This window comes from Rhinichthys klamathensis, unplaced genomic scaffold (genome assembly GCF_029890125.1).
Source record: "Rhinichthys klamathensis goyatoka isolate OS25496 unplaced genomic scaffold, OSU_Roscu_1.1 h1tg000119l_1, whole genome shotgun sequence".
NCBI lineage: Eukaryota > Metazoa > Chordata > Actinopteri > Cypriniformes > Leuciscidae > Rhinichthys > Rhinichthys klamathensis.
In genome coordinates, this window is record NW_026606656.1 from 1,873,506 (window position 1) to 1,896,021 (window position 22,516).

Here is a 22,516-nt window from a genome sequence, read left to right on the forward strand (position 1 = left end):
GGAGGGCCACTGTCCTACAGAGTTTAGCTTCAACCCTTCAGAGTTTTAGCCTTACAGTCAATGGGGTACAATCATGGAATAATTTGGAGATAGTGATAAAACGAAGTTCAAACATCAATCTTTTTAAATACAAATATAAACAAAAGATCTTTGAAAAGTATAGAGAAGAAGAAATGTTTTGTCATTAGGGGTACTTCTACCATGACCAGATACTTGTTGTCTCTTTGTTGTTGTTTTGCACTTTGTTTCCTTGAACCAATGTGAAGTGAGACATTTTCTTGTATAAAATTTGGGGGCGCTTATAAGCTCTTTTGCTTCGGCTCTCTCCTTTTGAGCAGAATGGTTACTGCTCAAATAAATAAATAAATAAATAAATAAAACCCTAATCAAACACACCTGAACAAGCTAATCAAGGTCTTCAGGAGTACTAGAAAGTTACAGACAGGTGATTTTTTCAGGGTTGGAGCTAAACTCTGTATAGGACAGTGGCCCTCCAGGACCGAAGTTGCCCATCCCTGCTCTAGGGGAAATATATTGCTAAAATGGGCCTTAGAAATGCTTCCAGTTTCATTTCCACACAGTAGGAGCTCCAGCAGTGCCTCTCTGCTCATGCCTGAATGTAACAATAGGTCATATATTATTAACTATGTCATGTCTGACTACTTTAAGGGGTGAAGTGATTCACACATCCACATGTTGTAGTTCATACTCTGAAAAATGGGAAAAGAAAAACTGAACCGCAATTATTTTTTAAAAAATATTTTAATGCACCATTAATAAAGGGTCCAACGCATTAATACAAGAGAAATATTGCAAATAATATTAAAACTTTAAATCAAATTAAAAAAACAAAAACTGAATGATAGGTATGTACAATTATTTTCTCGCAATGGGAAGTAGGAAAAGGATGAACATATTTACAGACTAGAACCAGTGTGTTTCTACGAGAAACAAACACCTCTACAATATTTACATGTAATTCTTTTTAACTTTTTTGTCCTTTTTTTTATGGTTACACTTCAGTGGATCAGTTTTTACTGAAAGACTGCAATAAATCTACATAGTTTACAGGTCTTCCTCTCAAAGGAACAGAGTGCTGGCAAGGCCCTCAGACAAGGGGGGGTGTGGGGTAAGGGGAAGCAAATAAGTAATGTCAACATGTCAATTTATGGCAGAGCAGAGAGAGAGAGAGACAGATGACCAGTAATACGAAAGGAAAGAACAGTAGGAACAGACGTTTTAGCGACTCTCTGCACATCTTTCAGGGGACTTGGGACATCAATTTTGTGTTCAAATATGCACACGCAAACTCTGATCTTTCAACTCTTAGAAAATGCACTCTGTGTGATTATATATACATATTTGTGCAAGCATGTTCTCCTTAGCAGAGAGGAGTTACTAGCCCCAAAGTAGAGTGCTTTATCTCAAAACATATACCCCATTCATTTTTCAGTGGTCCACTAAAATATCAATGGCAAAAGAAAATCCAATGAATAATTCCATCCTTCTGCTAAAATATCAATGTGCGTTTATTTCAGCACACCAAAAAGACGACCACATCTGTCCTGTCCTTATATTGCTAAAAACTATTGATGAAAGGGTTATGACTTCATGTAAGGGTGTTTTAAAATGATGGGAGGTAGATATTAACCTCTATAATAACGGTGTTGTTACAGTGTACTGGCATTGTAACAACTCATTTATGAAAATAAAATGGCAATGTACAATGTAACTTACAATACTATATAATTTATAAAGTTATAGAATACCAGCATGTCATGCTGGAAAAGGGGACATTTTTAATTAAGATAGGTTCAGCTCAGAGGAAGTTTCGAAAAGAAACGTGCGTCAAAACAGCTTCATATTAAAATAAAAATAGGCAGAGGTGATTCTACGGAAATAATCTAAAAGAAGGTACAGTGGTAGATCTGACCTAAATGAATGACATGAAAGGACAGGCATCAGAACATGGATGATAATAAATAAACTAAAATTAATACTCTCTCTCACAACAGGGGTGCAGCATTACACAAGTCTTAAATCCATGTCTTTAGGTAGGTCTTTAAAAGTTGCCCTTGAAAAAAAGACCCAGCACTTTAAGGGTGCCACACTGTCATGTGCTGTGCAGAAGTGAGTGGAATATGTGTGTGTGTGTGTGTGTGTGTGTGCAGTTGATTAATAGCGGTATTTCAAAGCATAGACCTTGGCAAAAACAACACCACCAGACACAGCTGCAACAGGAGGAACGAAATTAGATAAGGAGCTTGGGACAGGAGAGAAAAAAATTCACAGATGGAACTCAGGGTGTTGCGGCAGTGCTGAGATCCCAATGACCCTGGACTAAACATCTCGACACTGTGTCTCTGTATAGAAGCTTTTCAAAGAGTCTGACCAAACGTTCTCCCTACACACACTACCTACGTTTTTGTGCGCTCTGAGAAAAACAGCTTGTGGGCCAGGAAAGCTGATTGGCAAGTCTTGTATTGGGGAAGGACTAGCACACTTTTAGTTGAGGGTTCCTCTGCAGTTCTCCGTGCCACACAAACATGGGATTTTGTTCTCTTCAATGGGAAACTTGTAATCATACGTGATCTCCTCGTTCACACCAATAGGCTGCTTGGAGTATATGACGATCTTCTTCTGGGACTCGATGGTAATCACTTTGGCATAGCAGTTGGGCTGTGAGAGAGAAGTACATGAAATCATGGATAAATATGGGTTTCAGTGGTCGACCGATATATCGGCCGATATTTGGCCTTTTTAAAGTTTTTAATACGTTTTTCTGATTGGGCGATGTGTTGAAAGCAGGACTTTTATTTTGACGGTGCTCCGGACTTTTTTTTTTGACGGGCGGCGCTGGAGAACGGCAGCGCCTGATCACACAGCGCTCACTCACATTCTCCGTCTTCAGTAGTTTACGATCTCTGTCAGTCATATCTAATACTTTGTTAGACAGAACTGGTAAACAAAAAAGTAAACGTTATGTGAAAAAGTAAAGCGTTTGCTTTTATATTATTTGTAACAGAAAAAGCAAACAATCAGGCTAAAGTACTTTCTCATTTACCGTCAACATTTAGCAAATGCACATCTACATTTAAACAAATCTCTGAATATCTAATAAACATTTAATTTCACAAACCTTGCAGATTTAATAGAATCCAGCTGTAATATCTTGTGAAGTGTGCATTTGTAGCCTGCATAAACGTGTTCCTGCGAGTGACGGTCGGTCCGTGCGAAGTGAGTGAATGCGAACAGAAGATCAGCTTCACAGGAGACGCGATCGAACAACTTTAAATCCTTCATTTTAAAATATGCTGTGCTATATCCAGTTGCCCACTGTGTCATATTCATATCGGTTTTTACAGTGCTTTATGTAAAATTAGCGTTACCTTGTCTTTATTTAAAATGATTACCAGTGTGCACAAAATTACCAGATTACTGAGTGCCCTGTTACAGTGTTTACTTCTTTTTATTCATATATTTTTAAACATTTACTTTATTTGTGAAAAATACTAGGATTGCAGAATCAAGAAGTTGCCATCTAAAGTATAAGCATGTTTATTTTAAAGATTTGTCTAATTTATTTATAATTTATTAAATATTGATTAAAATAAATACAACCTAAAGTGTGTGTATATATATATATATATATATATATATATATATATATATATATAAATATTGGCTTTATATCGGCCACCCTTGCACTCTAAGATAGTGGCATCGGCCATCAAAAAACAATATCGGTCAACCACTAATTGGTTTCTTGAATTACGTTTCTTCCCATAGGAGATCTTGGCATTTTTAAATGTTCTGTTTCTGAGAGTTTGTTCCACTGCATAGCTCTATGGGGTATGTGTTTAACAAAATCTATGAGCTCATTTTGGGTTGCTGGAGGGGATGATCACCATAGTGCAAACACAAATTCCATTGACAGATGGAGCAAAAAAAAAAAAAAAACATGCATTTTTCTTGGCTTTTACAGACCATGTAAAGACCAGATGCAACTTTAAGCAAGTCTGATCAAGCAATAAATAAGCATAGGATAAGATAGGGGACAAAAATCTGCTAATCTGGAAGACCACCTGTAAACATTTATAACGGTGTGAAAGACACTTGGGACAGTCAACAGAATTATTAGTCAACAGAATTATTACTGGCACAAAAGTTTATCATTTGCATGTGTTTTTAAAAGGTACACACTTAGTAACTTTTTTTTTGTTCAAAATTAACAATTTAAAAGAGTCAATCCTTCATTCAAAACGTGTTTTTGTCTTACCCTCATTCGCTATGGTAAGCCTATTATAAGAGTTTTAGACTATTTTAGACCTGTCGGATGGTTTTTGTGGGAAATTGCATAAATACGTCACTCGCACGTGCGTGTCTCGTCATATCCGTAAATAGAGAAAAGTTGCTCCAGCAACTTTGACGCATGTATGGTGTGGGAGTGACATAGGTTAGTTGTCACAACGAACGAGAAAGATTGACATGGAGCATGCTAAATCTCGAACCTTCAAGAATACACATTGGCTTGGCTTTTCAGAGATGGTGAGAACGGAGGGATTTGAAATGTTGTAAAAGCGGCACGGAGATGGTGTTTTTATCACTCAACAGGTGAGTAATGTATTCAGGGGCGGTGCCAGAGAATTTAACGCAGGTGCTGAGGGGGTGCTGCGCAATTATATATATATATATATATATATATATATATATATATATATATATAAATACTATTAATAAATGAGCAAAACTTGGCCACTCAATATTTAATATTCAATTATTTAAATTATCACAATTAAAGTTTTAATTTGATTAAATTGAACAAGCACAACATTCAGCATTCAATGAAATATTCTTAAAGATGTATTATTAATAATGTTATTTCAACATAATATGTATGCCTGCAACAAGCAAGATGTGCATTTGTAAATCCGGTGACACGCGTGCATTGATTTTTATTAATAAACTAGTGTTTTCTGTGTCAGTGTCGGCGGCAAAGATGAAGTTGACGATCGCCATCCCAGTAGTGAACGCGCCTATAGAGAAATGCACACAATGGATTACATAATCAGAGAGTAGCCTATTTCTTTTCGTTTTTAATTGTTTCGTTTAAAGACATTTCAAGCTTTCTATAGATATATTTCTCATGTCTGTGAGGCATACGCTGAGTTTCGGTTCATTTATGATAGGGCTGTTGGAACGAATTCCGAAATTCGAATATAATTCGAATATTTAAAAAAATCAATACTATTCGAATGCTGAAGTTACTATTCGAATATTGGGTTTTTTATGTGTATATAAAAAAAATTTAAAAAAAAATGCAATCTTGCCTTTCTCGTCACCTTGGCTTACACACATGTGAAAATTAAATGCTTTTCTTTCGTCTGATGAACAATAAAGTTTTTGAATCGTAACACAATTGTGCACGTTATCCACGCTGTATCATCATAACAATACTGTCAAAAATGGTAAATGTTTAACAACGTAAAAAAGCGCCCGTGAAGCGCAAATATCTCGGTGAAAACTCAACGGATTTGGCGAGCACCGAACTCGTTGGAACCGTCTAGTCGAACTGAAAAGAACTATATAAGTTTCAGAATTTTTGGTGGTGTTTTAGCGGAGATATTAGCCGAAAACCATCGTTAGCGCTTCAACCATATTCAGCATGAATAAAATGTTTATTGTAATGTTAGATGTCCCTCTAGTGGACAGAACGTGTAACAACAACCACATGCTATAGTGGCATTGGCGATCCATAAGCCTGAGTAACGTCGTAAATATTAATAATAGGATGAATTTGAGCATTTAATATTAGAATATTATTCGAATATTAAATAAAATAAGGAATGGAATTCGAAAAGTATTATAGAGGAAGATTGACAGCCCTAATTTATTATGATATGTGCTCCAGTTCACGTGCAGTGCAAGTGACCGCACCGGCGCCTCCATGTCATTATTATATTGTCTGCTATATTTGCTTCTTATTTATTAAAGGACAAATTCGGTATTTTACACTTAAAGCCCTGTTTTAAGATCGTTTCTGATGAAATAGAACGGTTAAGATTGAAATTTGGACACATGCTGCTGGCCCGAGAATTTTCGGTTTCTGTGGTTGCACCCCCCCACCTCCACAATGGTTGCATAGGTGCACTGGAACAATCCTTTATAAAACGCATTAAACTTTAGTTTACAAAGACGTGAAACTCACCGAGTGGTCTGGGGTGTTCACTGATATGCTTACACAAAAATCGCTGCAAAGATGCTTTCCATCAGGTTTTATCGTAGTTTTTTGTCCAACTCCATTGACTTTGACTTGGGACAAAAACTACGATAAAACAAGTTGGAATATATACCGAACTTGTCCTTTAAATCCAGACAATTGATTGTATCTTAATTTTAAATCAATTTATACAAAACGAAATTCCCTTTAAAGAAAGACTTTCTACAAAACAAAACTTAATGAAGTGGTCAAAATCATGTCTGACCCAGTCCATGTCTACCGATATATTGTGCATACTATCTTACTCATGCTGTTTACTTATCATAATCAACATAAAAAATAACATTATAACAAATATGAAACTAAATGTGCTTATTTAATGGCTACAACACGTATAGTAGGCCTACAGACTCTCTATTTGTACAGATTGCTGCACATTCATTTAATTCTGAATTTTGCACACATAAGTTGAAAGGCATTTGTTTGTGCATAGTAAAACATATCTGCCACATTTATCAAGTTCACGGATAATTGTGCTTGCATTTATTAATCATTATGATACTAAAATAATAATAAAGTAGGCTATACTATGTACAAAAATCAGATGAGCCCAGAATATGAACGCAACGCGTTCAATTAAACGTTAAACATTTTCCTCCCATAGAAAACCATTATAAGAATGCTTATTGTGATGTAATGCAGATTAGAATGTCTCCTTATTATTGTCGAAATAACGAGATATGTTGAAATAACAGATATTATGTTGAAATAACGACTTCATATCTCGAAATAACAAGATAAGTTTCTTTTTTTTTTCTTCACCATGAGGTTCAGGGCTTCCATAGAATACAGCCTGAATATAATTGCTTCCAGAAATTATTTTTGGAGGTGCTACGGGGTGCTTTGGTCTTTCTTGGGGGTGCCGAAGCACCTGCTAGACCCTCCCTAGCGCCGCCCATGAATGTATTAAATTGAACAGATAAATTGTCATATGTAGCTCTCTAACAGAGTTATGGTGAAGGGTCATTTCATTATGGTTGTTGTAGCGCTATGCTGGAATTTATTTTGAAGGCAGTACCATGTCTATTAATGGGTAAAGCTACAGAAACGTCTTCAGCCAGTCAGCTTATGATCCTTTCCATCTAAGCTGGTTATTTTTCTTAAGCCTAGTAGTGAATGTTTCATGTGGAATAGGATAATCTCCCTATCTTTTATTAGTTATGAGAAAGAACCCTATTCATCTGCAGTCACGCAAAGCCGAAACACAACCAAAACAATGTTCTTCTGCAAAATGCATGCATTTTTGTTTTTTATTTGCTAGAGTGCCAAAACTTGCAGTGAACCTTTAAGTCTTGCCAAATTAAACACTCAAATGATTTTAAACCATTCAAGTAGATGACAACGAGAAAGAGAACTCAATTCAGCACTTGTGTGCTGTCAGATAGTTTTCTGTGCAGACAACAGAAGCGTGTGCAGAAAGCCACCTCTCAAACAGCGCAAATACTGAATTGAGTTATTTTTCGTTTTCTTGCACTTGAACAAGCAAATACACAAAATTGTAAAAATGCATGTCTTGTTGAGTGTTACGTTCCACGTGCGTTTTGTTTTCACTGATCTGTTTCACGTGTTGGCCATTATGTTCATTGTGTTTCTCTTTCGTCCCTAGTTCACTATCTCTGCTCGCAGGATTGCTGTGATTGGCTGAGCCGGACGTTAGTCATCATTGAGGCGACGTTCCAGAACCAATCAAAGGCCGTTCAGCTGGTTTTAAGAGAGTGGCGCGTTCATTCACTCTCTCTCTCTCTCTCCTGTGGCACGTTCATTCACTCTCTCCTGTGGCGTGTTGAGCTCTGTGTAGCGAACTGAGTGATGTGCGATGTATTAGTGTGTGTTTATTCTATATCATAGAGGCATTACGATAATCTGGGAGGACGAACGGTAGGTCAGTATGCCGCTGTATACACTGCCCGTAGGTCTGTCTCTGTTATACACACTAGGTTAGTGGTGAGCGCCAACCTTTGTACTTTTGTTATTTAGTTAGGTTAGTCAGCGCCGCGTGCGTGAAGATTGCGGTTTCTTTTTCACATTTTGTTTTGAGTAGGGTTAGGGTTAGCTTAAGGATTGTTTTTGTTATATTATGTTCTTTTCTTTGGCGCCACTTTTTGTTTGTCTTCCCAATCTTTTTTTCATAGCATTGTACATAGCGCATACATTGTCATGTTACTGGAACTAGTGGCTTCGGCTTTTTGTGAATAAAATCCAGTAATTTCTCTCTTTCAAAGTTTGTCTGACATGTTCTTCCAGTCTACTTTCACATCTAGCAGCATATTAATATGTTAATGGTACGACATTCCCTAGGCCTTTTAAAGATCGTAACATTGAGCATTCTTGTAAACACAGTTGGTTATATCTTCAGTGAATGTTAACAGATAAGAAAGAAAACAAATGCATGTCAGTGTCAATTTATAGGATCTGTGCATTAGGTCTTAAAGTGACAGCAGCCTAATAAACCCACTGCTGCCGGTGTCCTTAATGTTAATCAAAAAACGATGAGAAAATCACTCACTGCTCTTGACTAAATAATCTGTACCTGAATACTAACAAGTTGACCTACCTGAAAAACTTAAAGCACTGTTTATTTCATTTGCATCTTTGGTCTATTGTATTTATTTGTGCTATGGTTTGTAATTTGTTTATTTGTTCTCATTTAATTTTTGATTGTTCACTTGTCTTTAATAATGTTTTATCTATATTAGTTAGGCTGGTATCTAAATTTTGGTATCATAACCCTATATTATTAGACCTAAAATTGTTACATGGGTCAAAAACAAAGAAAACAATAACCGTTTTATTTATTTATTTTATTACTTATTTATTTATAAATTATTATTTATTTTGGCAGGAAAGGTAAAAAAATTTGAACCACTGGCCCTTAAATAATCCTTAGCATTGAGACCTGCATAACCTTAGTTAACATAGTTATTTTAGAGCTTCTTCACTATAATGCTATATTAAAGCTGCAGTCCGCAGGTTTTCCTCTTTGTCGCCATCTCTGTTCGAAATCTGCAATTGCAGTCATTCGCGGAATTATCAACTTAACGTGAGTCGTACTTCGACATGGCACAGCGCGGATGAACACAATGTTTGAGGAGAGTGTGCAGCTGTCAATCACCGCGCCGGTGTCGATACTGGCATTCAGAATCACAGATTATTATTTTTGGAAGTATGACCAACATAAGAATTTTCACCGGAAAATGTCATCTGAACAAGTAACATCCACTTTTGTTCTGGTTCTGACATTGCAGTAAATCACGCTGATTAAATCTAACAATCGCTTATTCGAAGTCCGAACAAAGTCTTTTGCATTTTACAGCGGGTGAATCTGTTGTCACTGGTGATTGTCGTTTGAACCTTTCTGGATTCGCCATCAAATTGATAAGTTTAATTATATCAAGTGCAGTGAGAAAAGGCTTTAAATCTCCACCTCCAACATCCTCACACGCAATATAGCCAACTAGCCGAGACTCCTTCTTTATGTGTACAGATGTGACGCAAAGACATGTTTGAATCTCCCGCGGAAATCCACCAGTACCACTGGAATTAAAAACATTATTAAAAGCTTACCGCTTTGAATCAAGCTAAGGCAAGCAGATAGCGTTGAACACTGGCTGGTTATGTATTTTCTCAAATATGTATTTTGGATCATTTTTAACCCAAAAAAAGCTACGGACTGCAGCTTTAATGGTTGGTCTATATAAACGTACTCCAAAAACAACTATCTATTCACATTAGGAGTGGCAGCAATATGTTTATCAGAGGGCATGTGGTACTTGAGATATATGGATATGTATGCGTCACTAGGAGGGTACTTACCGTGCAGCAGTGGTTAATAAACCGAGCCAAGTTGCCACACTTGGTGGCGTCAATGATAGTGTCATGGTCGACACGGAATAAGTAGCTGCTCCCGATGCCTTCCTGGGCATATCGCTTCTCTCGATTATCAGCCACCATCTACAATTGAAGCAACAAACACATCATCTATTAACACCAATTCATCAACAAGCACGTATTCCCCAAGAAGAACCAAACTCACTTCCTAGTATAAATAATTTTCATAGCTGTTAGTTATACTTCAGCTAGAAGGCTCACCTGTCTGATATTCTGTCCCACATATTCAATGACCATCTCATCTGCAGCAATGGGTTCCATGGCAAACAAGCCCCATTCATGGATTCGACTGCGGCCAAACCTCAGCTTCTTCTTACGGAACTGCAAGCAGAATTCAATCATAAATTTGATGTAAAGATGTATAGGATAGACTATATTTACAGGCACAATAATTTTCTAGAATTTAGCCATATACAGATTGAGTTAACTCGATTAAGACAATATTTTGGCTATTAAATTCTAATTAAGACAGATGCCGGTATTAATCACATGCAGACCTTTTAAGGCCCCGATATACTTCGAAATGGAAAAATGAACTGATGTGATGTAATTTTGAACAAAATCAGGCCAAAACGAAGATTGTAAGAAGTTCATTTTGGGAGTTTGAAACTGCATGCCAAAGCGAACTTTCCAGAAAAGTTCGCTACGGCTGGTAAACACCTTTGTATTACCATTGGTCCGTGGCGATTATGTTACAGGTCAGACATCCGCGAGTGAAAACATGAACACACTGGAGAGACGATTTATAGCAGAAAATGTTGTACTTTCGATTAAACGAGACACTGACACTGTTTTTCATGTTTATTATGGTAAAGCTGCTTGATTTTAAGCAATCTATTGTATAAAGTGCTATATATATCAGTGTTTCCCCTACCAAGTATTCAGAGCGGCGCAGCGCCATGGCATATGACCGGATTTTCAGCGCCATGGCAAAATCTTCGCATGATGAGTAATATCACGACATTCACTTACACACCTAAAAACACTGAGACATGGCGACCGGCGGCACTGCTAATGCGGTGACTCTAAATCCACTTGTTGACAAGAAAGGGGGAAAGAGCCACATTAGGCTAATGTCACGTTGCCATAAGGGGCGGAGGGGTCGTTCACATAGCGTGTTTTTTGCCCGTGCAAATCGTTATTTCAAATGTAGTCGCGGCAAACGCGCTCATTCATGGTTGCATAGCAACGACAGATGCCACGAGAGAGCAGCGCTTGTGGAAAGGAGAAAGCGGTGCGAACTGTGCTCTCCATGAGGACGAGGAAGTATCAGCAAATAATTAATTGATTTCTAGCCCTTGCATTAGCTTTACTACTAGATATATTTATGGAGATGAGAAATAAAAAGTCGGCCTGAACAGCTATAAACAGCTGTTCGGCCGAGCTTTCGATGCAGTTACGGAAAGGCCGAAGCTGATCGGTTGGTTTTTGTCACATGACCTGTTGAGATGTTTTCATCTATTTTAAGGGGTTATTTAAAAAAAAAAAATCTTCTGGAGGTGAATTCTCAGCTCTCAGATTCTGTCAATTTAATTAGGAAATGCAAACAATAAACACCGTTTTGGCGCTTGTAAATGTGACGTGACAGATCTCAGTTCAAGCGGCACGTGAGCCGATCATCTGTTACTCTTTACTACTAGTTAATAGTAAATAAACACGAATGATCAATAGGTAATTTGAAAGATACAGTTCAAGTTCAACCGAAATGTAATAAAATCGATTGATAAGTGTTTTTCAACCACGGAAAGAGGTCCATAAAACAGCTGGAGAACAATATGTCACGTAACGTTACATTTACCTCAGGAAAGCCATTTAATGACCCATAGCACGTAAAAAATTGCTATAGAGAGGAGTATTTTGCTAAATATGATAACTATATTACATATTTATTATATTTTTACCTATATCATTAAAATATTGTAACGTTGTTATTAAAAAAAAACGCATTATATTTATCATTTGAGATGTTATTTTTAACCTTTAATAATAATACCAGCTGACAGGGCTCTGTATGTTTACAGCATTAGGGGAGATATTTTTTTGGAGAACAATTAACATAACACATTAACGTATCTACTGTACCTAATATTTATCCAAAGGAATCGATATTGAATCAAGATCAGAATCAAATCACAAGAATTGAATTGAAATTGTGAAATTTGTGTCAATCAATAATAAAAACAGTGGCATACCAGTCATTGTACCAAGTAAACATTGTGTTGTCACTAAAATTAATAAAATTCTGTTTAGTTACCAAATGTTTTGACAATCACAATACACTTATTGTGATGCAAGTTTTTTTTTTTTTTTTTTTTATCCCCCCAATCCCAATCCACCCATTTTATGTTGTTATGTTACATATTCACTGTTTACAAAGGCAGGGCCTGCCATCTTGTCTTTTTGGCTTGTTTCTGATAGCACTCTAACCCCAAGGGGGAAATCCAGAACAAATCCCAGAAGGAAAATCAAAACAAAATAAAGTTAAAACTTGTTTTGAACAATTTCTCTGTCATCTGCAGATTGATTTTAAGTAGGGGGGGGGGGAAGAGAGAATCGATTCTCGATTCCCCCTCCTAGAAAAAAATCTGGGATTTTTTTTTTAGGCCATATTGCCCAGCCCTATAAACGTGACGAATTGAAGAGCTTGTGCAAACATATCCACGTTGCTATGATAAGATGCATTTTTTTATGCTTTATTAAAAAATGCTTGCGGTGTCGTAATTTATTCATTTAAATGTCTTTACTGTAATTTTTGACCCATTAAATAAGTATTAATTTCTTTGAAAAAAAAAAAATCATCTTACTGACTGATTGTACAGGAATGACATGAGGGTGATTAAATGATGACAGACTGAACAATTACCACGTCAATTTCTGGGCAGGCGCATTCCTATCTGTCCAAACATCAATCTACACACGTTTTTCCAAAACAGACGGACAGAAATAGACATTTTCTCCAAGTAACCACTTGATAAATGGACTGATGCCTTTTACAACAGAAAGCACATAAATCCAGCTCGCTGATTATAATCTGGCTTCCCAGTGAAAATAACAACATTTAAGACCCATAGGGGATCCTTTGTGAGAAGTACCTCCATATCTGCTGTACAATAAACCAACAGTGTCCGCCCTTTCAAAAACATACAGAGTCCATTCATTAACTCTTTCCTCAAAGAACATGCAATACAGGAGGGTCCTAAGATAAGAAATCCTTTTAAAGGAACACCTTTTAACTTTGAACACATAAACTCGATGTCAAAGAGCTTACAGAGCATTACAACAGCCAAAACATCTGATAAGGAGCCCGTCAGGGTCAATGGCACAGGAGTCAGCAGACTTTATAATGCTTTTTGGATGAATGGTATGAATTATTCTACAAAGGGTACACACTGACCTACCCGGTGAACCTACCAGGCTAGATGCCATCCATTATACGGGCATTACACTTACTGTAAGTCAAACATTAAACAGAATGCTATTAATTATGCACCGAAAAGCTAAAGGGAGTTTCTGGAATAGAAGGAGAGGTGAGGTCATTGTAATCAAAGTGTTGATAGTATGATCAAGGTCATGGTCGTGTCAACGAACTAAAGAACTTTACCTTCAGCTGGTTCAGTTTCAGCAGGTCTGAGTCCATCACTGCTTGAGTGCCGATAGCACTGAGGAGACGCCGCTGCTCGGAGCGCCTTTCAGACAGCAGACGATTCGAGCCCTGTGACGGACAGAGAGAGTGAGTGAAAGCTCCTCAGATGGATACAAACTACTGACCCAAACTGTCTGCCATACTCATGCTGAACAAAGAAATTAGTCATTTAGTCAAATGTATTTGCATTAGCACAACAACAATTTATACGTTTAAATCTAAAATATCTTCACACAACAAAACCCCCTAAAAAAAACACAAATAAGGCTTTAATTACAAGTTTAACACATTTGAGTTGTTAAAACAAAGTGAACCTACTGCAGTATCATAGTCCCCAACTTCCTGCACAGTCACTGGCTGGTCTAGCTCAAGGTAGACGTCTTTTTCCTTGCGGCTGATGGCATAGTAGCCTTCACTGCGAGCACAGCCAGTGACATGCTCTCTTAGCTGCCCATCTGGGGTCTTCTTCTTCCGACGGGGGTTCGGGATGTTGGTGAGTGCAGGCAAGAGGTTAAGGGGCAAAACTTGAGCAAAATCAACTGAGAAGGCAGTATCAGAGTTCCCCTTCCCCTTACTCTCTTTACTAGGAATTTACACTTCTAGCAAACTCAAATTTGGTATAGTGGTACTGCTAATACTGTTTGCTGCTCTATGACCAATAAAAGCAGGTGTAAGGATATTGGTATGAGGGACCCAGTGTGTGTCATTGAGCCAGTCGGTGCCATGGTCATCTTGCAGCAGTTTTTCATAGGTGCTCTTCAGGAGTCTCAAATCTTCCTGGTCCAGGCCAGTGTTCCAGATGTCATACAGGATGGTCATCTGCTCAAACTCGCTGCGGTTCTTGTAAGAGGGACGGAGTATAGGATCTGCCGCGGGCACGTGTTTGGGCCGCCGCTGAGTAGAAGGGGTCAAGCCGGCTTCCTGAAGAAAAAGTCGTTCGCTCTTTCTAACCTCTTCCTTTTCAAACTCCAGTGATCTCTCTAAACCAAATTCAGAGTCTCCAGAGTCAGAGCTGGAGCTGGAAAGCTCACCAGACTCCAACTGCTCCACATCCACATCTTCTTCGAAATCCTGACAAAAGAGTATGAAATGTTAGGAAACAGACAAAATCCACACCAAAGGGGGACATTCGGACACTATTTGGCAAACTTATCAGTATTACCCAATAATGCAACAATGCAGAACAGTGGAAAGCAGTTCAAATTCTGTGGGTTTATAGGACAAACTGTTATATCGCAACAGCCTGAAACATGGTGAAATTATCGTAACAGTTACATCCTAACAAAGCTAAGTGCCTTTTAACTAGGATGTAGAACATTGAGAAAATATGTATACAAAATACGCAAGATGTTGCAAAGTTCCTCACACAAGGACTAATGTTGAAACTAGTAGGCAGCTTTTCAAGCTTCAAGCTATTTAAATTAAAATGAGTTGTTACCCCTTATGAAATAGTTATATTACAAGCAACAAACAAAACATGCATAAATATACATGCACATCAAACTATAATTGTTGTTTCGCAATCAGAGCAGCATTTTTCTGGCTCAAAAACAATGGGAGCATCTATTTGAGTGAAAGCGTTAAAAAGCAGGGGCCGGTTACACTAGCTATACTGGTCATAGTATTAGTTGGTGCAACAGGTGTAAATATTTATCAGAAGGCTGGATGTAGCTAAACCCAGCAAAGAGCTTGTGATTACGAGTCGGCAAGTCGTAATTACGAGCTCGTCTCATTCGAGTGCTTTGTCATCAGAAAGAACAGGAATCATGGAGGTCTTGCCTATTTTTTGGGGAAATCTTATTAAAGTCAAAATTATATATATATGATCCCATTCATTGACAACCATATAAACATTCACCGACAACCATATAAACATTCACCGCACAGCAAGAATTACCAACATTTTATCCAGGCCTATTGAAAACTGTTTGATTGTATCAGTTGTTAATGCAATACAATGTGACTAAAACAACATGAATGTAAAAAATAATTATGCTACATATAATAGGGATGTGCAAAACTAGTCGACTATATACTGCTGCTGCAAGTCGACTTAGAGATACTAGTCATTTACACGTCAAGCTTTTCTTGCGATTTTGACGCCCGTCATGTGTACATACTTTTCATACCGGAGAAGCGTTAGAGGGTTAGTTCACCTAAAAATGAAAATTATGTCATTAATGACTCACCCTCATGTCATTCCAAGCCCGTAAGACCTCCGTTCATCTTCGGAACACAGTTTAAGATATTTTAGATTTAGTCAGAGAGATTTCTGTCCCTCCATTGAAAATGTATGCACGGTATACTGTCCTTGTCCAGAAAGGTTATACAAACATCATCAAAGTAGTCCATGTGACATCAGTGGGTTAGTTAGAACGTTTTGAAGCATCGAAAATACATTTTGGTCCAAAAATAACTAAAATTACGACTTTATTCAGCATTGTATTGTCTTCCGGTTCTGTTGTCGAGCCGCGTTCAGTGACGCTGCTGACGTAAGACGCTGCTGACGTGTAATCTGGTGCGCCCGAGCTTCGTTCACAGTCTGAGGGAGACGCACGCTGTAAACAAAACAATCTTCGCAAACATGTCTAAGGATTTCGACACAGAGGAAGACTTGCATTTTTTTGCGCAGCCATATTTATTTGAGCCCGAATACACGGACCCACCAAAGACACGTCAGACACGTTCTTACGTCATCAGCATCACTGAACGCGGCTCAACAACAGAACCGGAAGACAATCCAATGCTGAATAAAGTCGTAGTTTTTGTTATTTCTGGACCAAAATGTATTTTCGATGCTTCAAAACATTCTAACTAACCCACTGATGTCACATGGACTACTTTGATGATGTCTTTATTTCCTTTCTGGACAAGGACAGTATACCGTACATACATTTTCAATGGAGGGACAGAAATCTCTCGGACTAAATCTAAAATATCTTAAACTGTGTTCCGAAGATGAACGGAGGTCTTACGGGCTTGGGACGACATGAGGGTGAGTCATTAATGACATCATTTTCATTTTTGGGTGAACTAACCCTTTAAAACCTGGTTGCCGTGGTAACGAATAACAATACCTTGACGTGCTGACTTATGTGGACTAACATTTATTTGAGGAAATCTATTTATAATATGCTATTAGGTTTGAACTTATTGGTCCTGCCTATTGATATAAACATGTCTGTAACTGCCAACGTTGCTTGAGTGTTTAAGTTTAATATACAATGATCATAATGCAAGACAAGCACATCACATGAATCTGACCTATTTTTAGTGGCATTCGGTATGGGATCTGACTGTTCATAGATAAATAAGTCTATTTCAAATAGATAGCATATACAAATGGCTCTGGGGGCGGGGTTAGACTAGTCGACTAGTTGCAAAATCCCATTTAAACGTTAATGAAATTAACGAGGGTTGCACACATCCCTAATATATAGAGAGGTTGTATATATATAGTAGTTTGTAGCTGGAAAAGTTTTAATGTGTCTAGCACAATCCTCACACAACAATTACAGTAACTGACGTTTAAATGTTAATTCTCACTCAAGTTCTGTAATGAGAACCAGACAGAATCACAAACCTCTAACTTCCGCTTCCTCTGTTTCTTAATCTGTTTCTCCTTCTGTTTCTTAGAGATCTGGAGTTCCTCATTTTCTTTGTCCTTCCTACTTCTCTTCTTGCTCTTCCCTTTCCCCCTCTCTTCCATCTCCATCTCTTTGCTAATTGATCCTTTCCTCTTGTATGGTGGGCCGAGACTTTTGCTCTGTTTCTCAGCAGCGTCCCTGGCTTCGCACAGCAGGCCCAATCCGGAAAGATCCTCGTACAGCTCCGGAGCTTCTCCCCTGGCGGCAAGAGCTTCCCCAATGACCTCTTCGGGTGCTTCCTGAACACCGTGCTGGTTGAGGTCTGCAGAAAGCAGGACGGTGGGGTCCTGTTTCGTCCTCTTTTGTGGAGATGTGAGGTGTGGAGGCGCATGAATTTTAGAATAGTTGTGCTCCTGCAGGACGAACAGACCCTCTGGATCCAGGAGTGGTTGACGGGGGTGTGGGGCAAAGAAGTCGCCCTCTTCCTCCTCCAGCTTGTGCTCCTCTGCCTCATCTGAGGTCTCAGTCTCTTCTGAGTCGATATCTGCCTCCGGGTCCATCTTCAGCGCCACATCGGCCAGCACAGACAGGTCAGGCTTAGGGGCAGAGGCCAGCTGCAGCAGGCTGGACACTCCCAGCTGCTCCCTGAGTTTCAGCCGCTGCTCCAGCTCCTCTTCATCCTCTTCCTCCACAGCGGGATGCAGATGAGGGCCAGAAACTGATTGGCCGAGTGTCCGAGGGCGGCCACGTATGCGACCCTTTTGTGTGGTTTGAACAGGGACGGGGTCCTCATAGGCCATTTTGACCAAGGAGGCATGGTCCAGCGGGAGGTTCTGGACCGTGAGACAGACGGGCACAGGGGGAGTTCTAGGGGAGTCTTTACCACGTTTAGAGGAGTTTTTGGCAGTGGGAGTTTGTGGAGATGGTGGGGTACCTGGACTCCTTTTGGGCTCATCAGGCCGCAGGGAACGCACTGGTGGAGGGACAGTAAGAACAGCGGAAGGAGAAGCAGGGGAAGTCAGGGCGTTACTTTCGCTGGGACGAGAAGCAAATGGAAGGAGCATTGGGGTGGGTTTGGAGGCGACGGGTGGAGCAGCTGCTGTGGGTGTGCTTCCGGGAGAAGTGGAAGTAGGAATGTCTGAAGCTTGTGAGACAGGAGTGGGAGATGGAGAGGGAGCAGAAGATGACAGAATGGGGGGCTTGACCTCACTTTCTTCCATTGAGAAAGAAACTGTCTTGCGCCGTTTCTTGAGTGGGGGGAGGATAGGGGAAGAAGGCCGGGGATATGGAGATGATGAAGGCACAGCTGTAGGCGTTTTCTCTTCTTCTGGTAGTTAAAGAAAGAAATAATAAAGTGAACACAAAACTTATAATATTTTTGAAAATAAAAATCAGGAGTTTCAAACTATTATATATTTGCTCATTAAAGGGATAGTGCACCAACTTTTTTTTATTCTATCATACTTTACTCACTCTCATGTCGTTTCAAACCTGTATTGACTTGAATACAATAAGAATGTTGTTAACTGTTTCCAACATATTTCAAAGTATATTTTGTGTTCAGCAGAAGAAAGTCATACAGATATGGAATGACATGAGGATGAATAAATGCTGACAATGTATTCTATCCCTTTAATTCCCTAAAAAACAAAGTGATCTTTAACTGACCAAGTTTGACCTCCGCAGCAGTAACTGATGATTGGTCAATGCTGGCTTTGTCCCTGTAAAAAAGAGACATGAGTCATGTCAACTTATCAGTCCAACGACACAACACTCTTCATTGCATCGGTTCTCACAGAGGGACATACCTTTCACCCTTTTCTTTGTCCATAGCTATGCTGTCCATTGTAGACTCATCCATTGAATCCAATGACTCGCTCTCTGCAGCCTGCTCACCTTCCTCTTCATCTTCCTCATCAGAGGAGGAAGACGATGCCGAGGAGGAGGATGATGAGCTCTCAGAAGAAGAGGAAGAAACACTCTCATCATCACTGTCTGCACTAAAGGCTTCATCTGAGAAACATGAGCAATAGAGAAAATAGTTGGAAATCAAAAAACATTGATCTACAAGATATGATCAGATATACATATAAAAGGCTAAAATTGTCGTGATAATGTGCAAATAGCAACAAGAGCCCAAATGAATGAGCACAGTATGAAGGAAAAACAAGGCGGCTTCATACCTTCTGACTCATCCACTTTATCACTGTCTTCATCCTCCTCCTAAACACAAAACATGAGGAGTCACCAGTCACAATAATGACAATAACATGTCTGAACTCATCTGATTGAAATTCCTCCACAGCACTTGAAGAAAAGAAGAAATGCTGCCATCTAGCCATTATTTAATGAAAAAACAAACAAGTAGAACATAATATATTCTGCAAAAAGGGAGAAATTCTTTCATATTTAAAACCAAGAGTTTACAATGGCAATGCTCTAAGTAAAAAGCTACATAACTATTGACCTAGATAGCCGTTTTTCCCTTCATGGGCATCCCACAATTTATAGTGACACACTATATGGGAGAAAAAAGATAATTCACATCAAATATTGAAGACATGATACCCTCTTTCATAAATGTATACAGTAAATAAATATTGATCTGTCAGTCATGAACAGTTGGGTATTCAAATATCTACATACTTGAATACCTATATGGAAATAATTCCAGAGATTAATCTAATTGTCATGCATGTTATGCATTTCTGCATACAAATTATTAGAACAAATATATAATCAAAATATTACCATTATGATATTCAATTTGTATTTTTTTTAAACATAAAATATGAATTTCTCAATTTATAAGGTTGTTCAGATACGTTGGTTCATGATCAATTTAGAACAGATTTGTTATGGTTAATTAAAACTATTAAAAATAGTTTAAATCTGAAAATAAAATATAAATATTAGACGAAAAACTTTAAAAATGGAAATGTTGCCTTGGAAACTAACTAAAAATTAAGTTTAGTAAACTAAAACTGAAGCCAAATAGAAATATATAAAACTAACAAAAAATAGAAAACGCACATAACAACACCACTAAAACTAAAATTAAAATGAAACCTGAAAATAAAAGTTAATTCAAAAATAATAATAAATACTACAATAATATTTAAATTATATTAAAATAACACTGATTTATAATGATTCACCAGGAGATCAGAAGTCAGTAAATTGGCTATGAGCACATCAGCTCTGTGAGAGCTCAAGTGAGGAGGAGCCTTTTAACTTGCCAACTCTTAACCAACAACAACTCTTGTGTGCTTGGCTACGGCATGCATTTTAAAAACATAATGAGCCTCTGCAATTCTCTGGTGCAGGCCATGGGAGTGGCATTCTTTGCATAATGCTCAAGTCGTAATGAAGTAATGGAACGCTCTAAACCAGCCTGTGTCCACTACTACAGACAAAAAGGACAGATTTAATGACATACAAACCAACCTTCTCAGAGGAACCATCTGATGTTTCTTCTCCCTCGCTGTCTAGGTCGTATGGCTTACGCGCCTTGGCTCTGCTCCTCCTTCTGGCTGCTCCTCTGTCTGCCACACGCCTCTCCTCTGTTCTTCCTGTAGCAGTGTCTGCAGATTTCCCCTGATAGGAGTCTGAAAGAGAGAGAGAAAAATGAAGTAGATATATATATATATATATATATATATATATATATATATATATATATATATATATGAAGAGAGAGAGAGAGAGAGAGAGAGAGGTTATAAAAGTACAATTACGTAAATGTCAAAAAGAGAATTTCTGTGAGTTAATGCAAGTTCTAAAACAGCATGAGGACCATACCTTCATCTTCCTCATCGGCTGGAGTGGAAGGTCTGGCCTTCAGCTCATCACCCTCGACAAGCTCCTGAGGCTCCTTCCTCTTAACCTGAAGAACAGATTCCTTGTTAATAACATCATTTTATATTTTCAAATTATGGTAATGAAGTGTGCCTGCCTTGTTAAAACCATTCCATTTTAAGTATCCTTTAGTATCTGCTTAAGTCAGGAAGGATGTATTGATTGTTGTTTCCTGGTCCAAGTGGTCTGACCAACTTCTCAATCTCAACAGCCATTTATGAGTATTATTCATTTATAGCACACCTTTAAGCTAAGTTTTTAAAAACTCAGGGTGTACACTACAGTCTCTGGGCTCACAGCGTCCCGGACAACAATATTTTAACAATTCAGAAAAGATTAATCACTGACTAGCCAACAGAGATTTTGCTATGGATATAAAGACTAAGATTATGATTTTTCGATCGGTATGTGTAACGATACCCTCATGTCACGATTCGATACATATCTTGATACTGAACTCACAATATAATATTATTGCGATACTTCAAGATATAAAAAAGTTAACAAAAAAATGAATTGTTGATTAAAATGCTAAATTTGATTTTACGTTGTGGGTGTAAATGAATAGGCTTAGACTTGGTGCCGGTAACCCAATGCACAGGACAATCGTGACACCAGAATAAAAATATTCATGATTCTGAAGCTGAAAATACAGAATTATTTTTAAGGACCCACAAATATCCCCCCATTGCATTATTATACATTTTATTCAACATTATATATAGTAGTTTAATGTAGTACTGACAATAAAACTCTGTAAACTTAATTTTTTTTTCCTCACACAGAAATTTTCATTTTGGGTGAATTATACACAATATATATTGTCACGATCTATGATACATTTTGATGCATTTTTGTATTGCGATATATTGAGTGACACGATATATTGTTACACCCCTAATATACACTAGTATTATTTGTCGTTTGCTTTTGTGATTGATAAAGCGTTTGGACCGTGGTGATGTCAGACTTAACTGAGCTGAATCGGAATCAGGCAATAAATGTGACATTCAAATATTTATATAATGAATTATAGTCAAATGATCATACGACACATTATTTTTTGTCAGCCTACCAATAAAATAATGTTCTCTGTTGTTTGCAAATATGGACCCGATTTGAGCTTCGGTTGATTTGATTCAACATTTGTTCTTTTGCAGCTAGACTGTATGCAACCATGTGTGTTGTATTTGAATCAAAACTATGACGGTGAGGAGAGAATTATTAATATATGTCTGCACTATTTCTGTCAAATGGATG

At 38.1% G+C, this 22,516-nt stretch overlaps 1 protein-coding gene across 3 annotated transcripts in view; it reads right to left on the reverse strand.

Moving 5' to 3' along the window:
- Positions 1 to 743: 743 nt before the first annotated feature.
- Positions 744 to 22,516, reverse strand: part of setd1a (SET domain containing 1A, histone lysine methyltransferase) — a 30,585-nt gene continuing 8,812 nt past the window's right edge. Inside the window, exons 10-21 of one of the 3 annotated variants that reach the window (XM_056255229.1) lie at positions 21,200 to 21,284; positions 20,846 to 21,006; positions 19,582 to 19,621; positions 19,207 to 19,411; positions 19,067 to 19,119; positions 17,395 to 18,725; positions 14,492 to 14,882; positions 14,130 to 14,308; positions 13,770 to 13,880; positions 10,370 to 10,489; positions 10,094 to 10,231; positions 744 to 2,679 (exon numbers count right to left, since the gene is read on the reverse strand). In XM_056255229.1, coding sequence (XP_056111204.1) covers positions 2,506 to 2,679; positions 10,094 to 10,231; positions 10,370 to 10,489; positions 13,770 to 13,880; positions 14,130 to 14,308; positions 14,492 to 14,882; positions 17,395 to 18,725; positions 19,067 to 19,119; positions 19,207 to 19,411; positions 19,582 to 19,621; positions 20,846 to 21,006; positions 21,200 to 21,284 — 2,988 coding nt within the window. In that variant the 3' untranslated portion in view covers positions 744 to 2,505. The remainder of the gene's footprint in view (positions 2,680 to 10,093; positions 10,232 to 10,369; positions 10,490 to 13,769; positions 13,881 to 14,129; positions 14,309 to 14,491; positions 14,883 to 17,394; positions 18,726 to 19,066; positions 19,120 to 19,206; positions 19,412 to 19,581; positions 19,622 to 20,845; positions 21,007 to 21,199; positions 21,285 to 22,516) is intronic. The other 2 variants (XM_056255230.1, XM_056255231.1) reach the window with 2 other exon arrangements.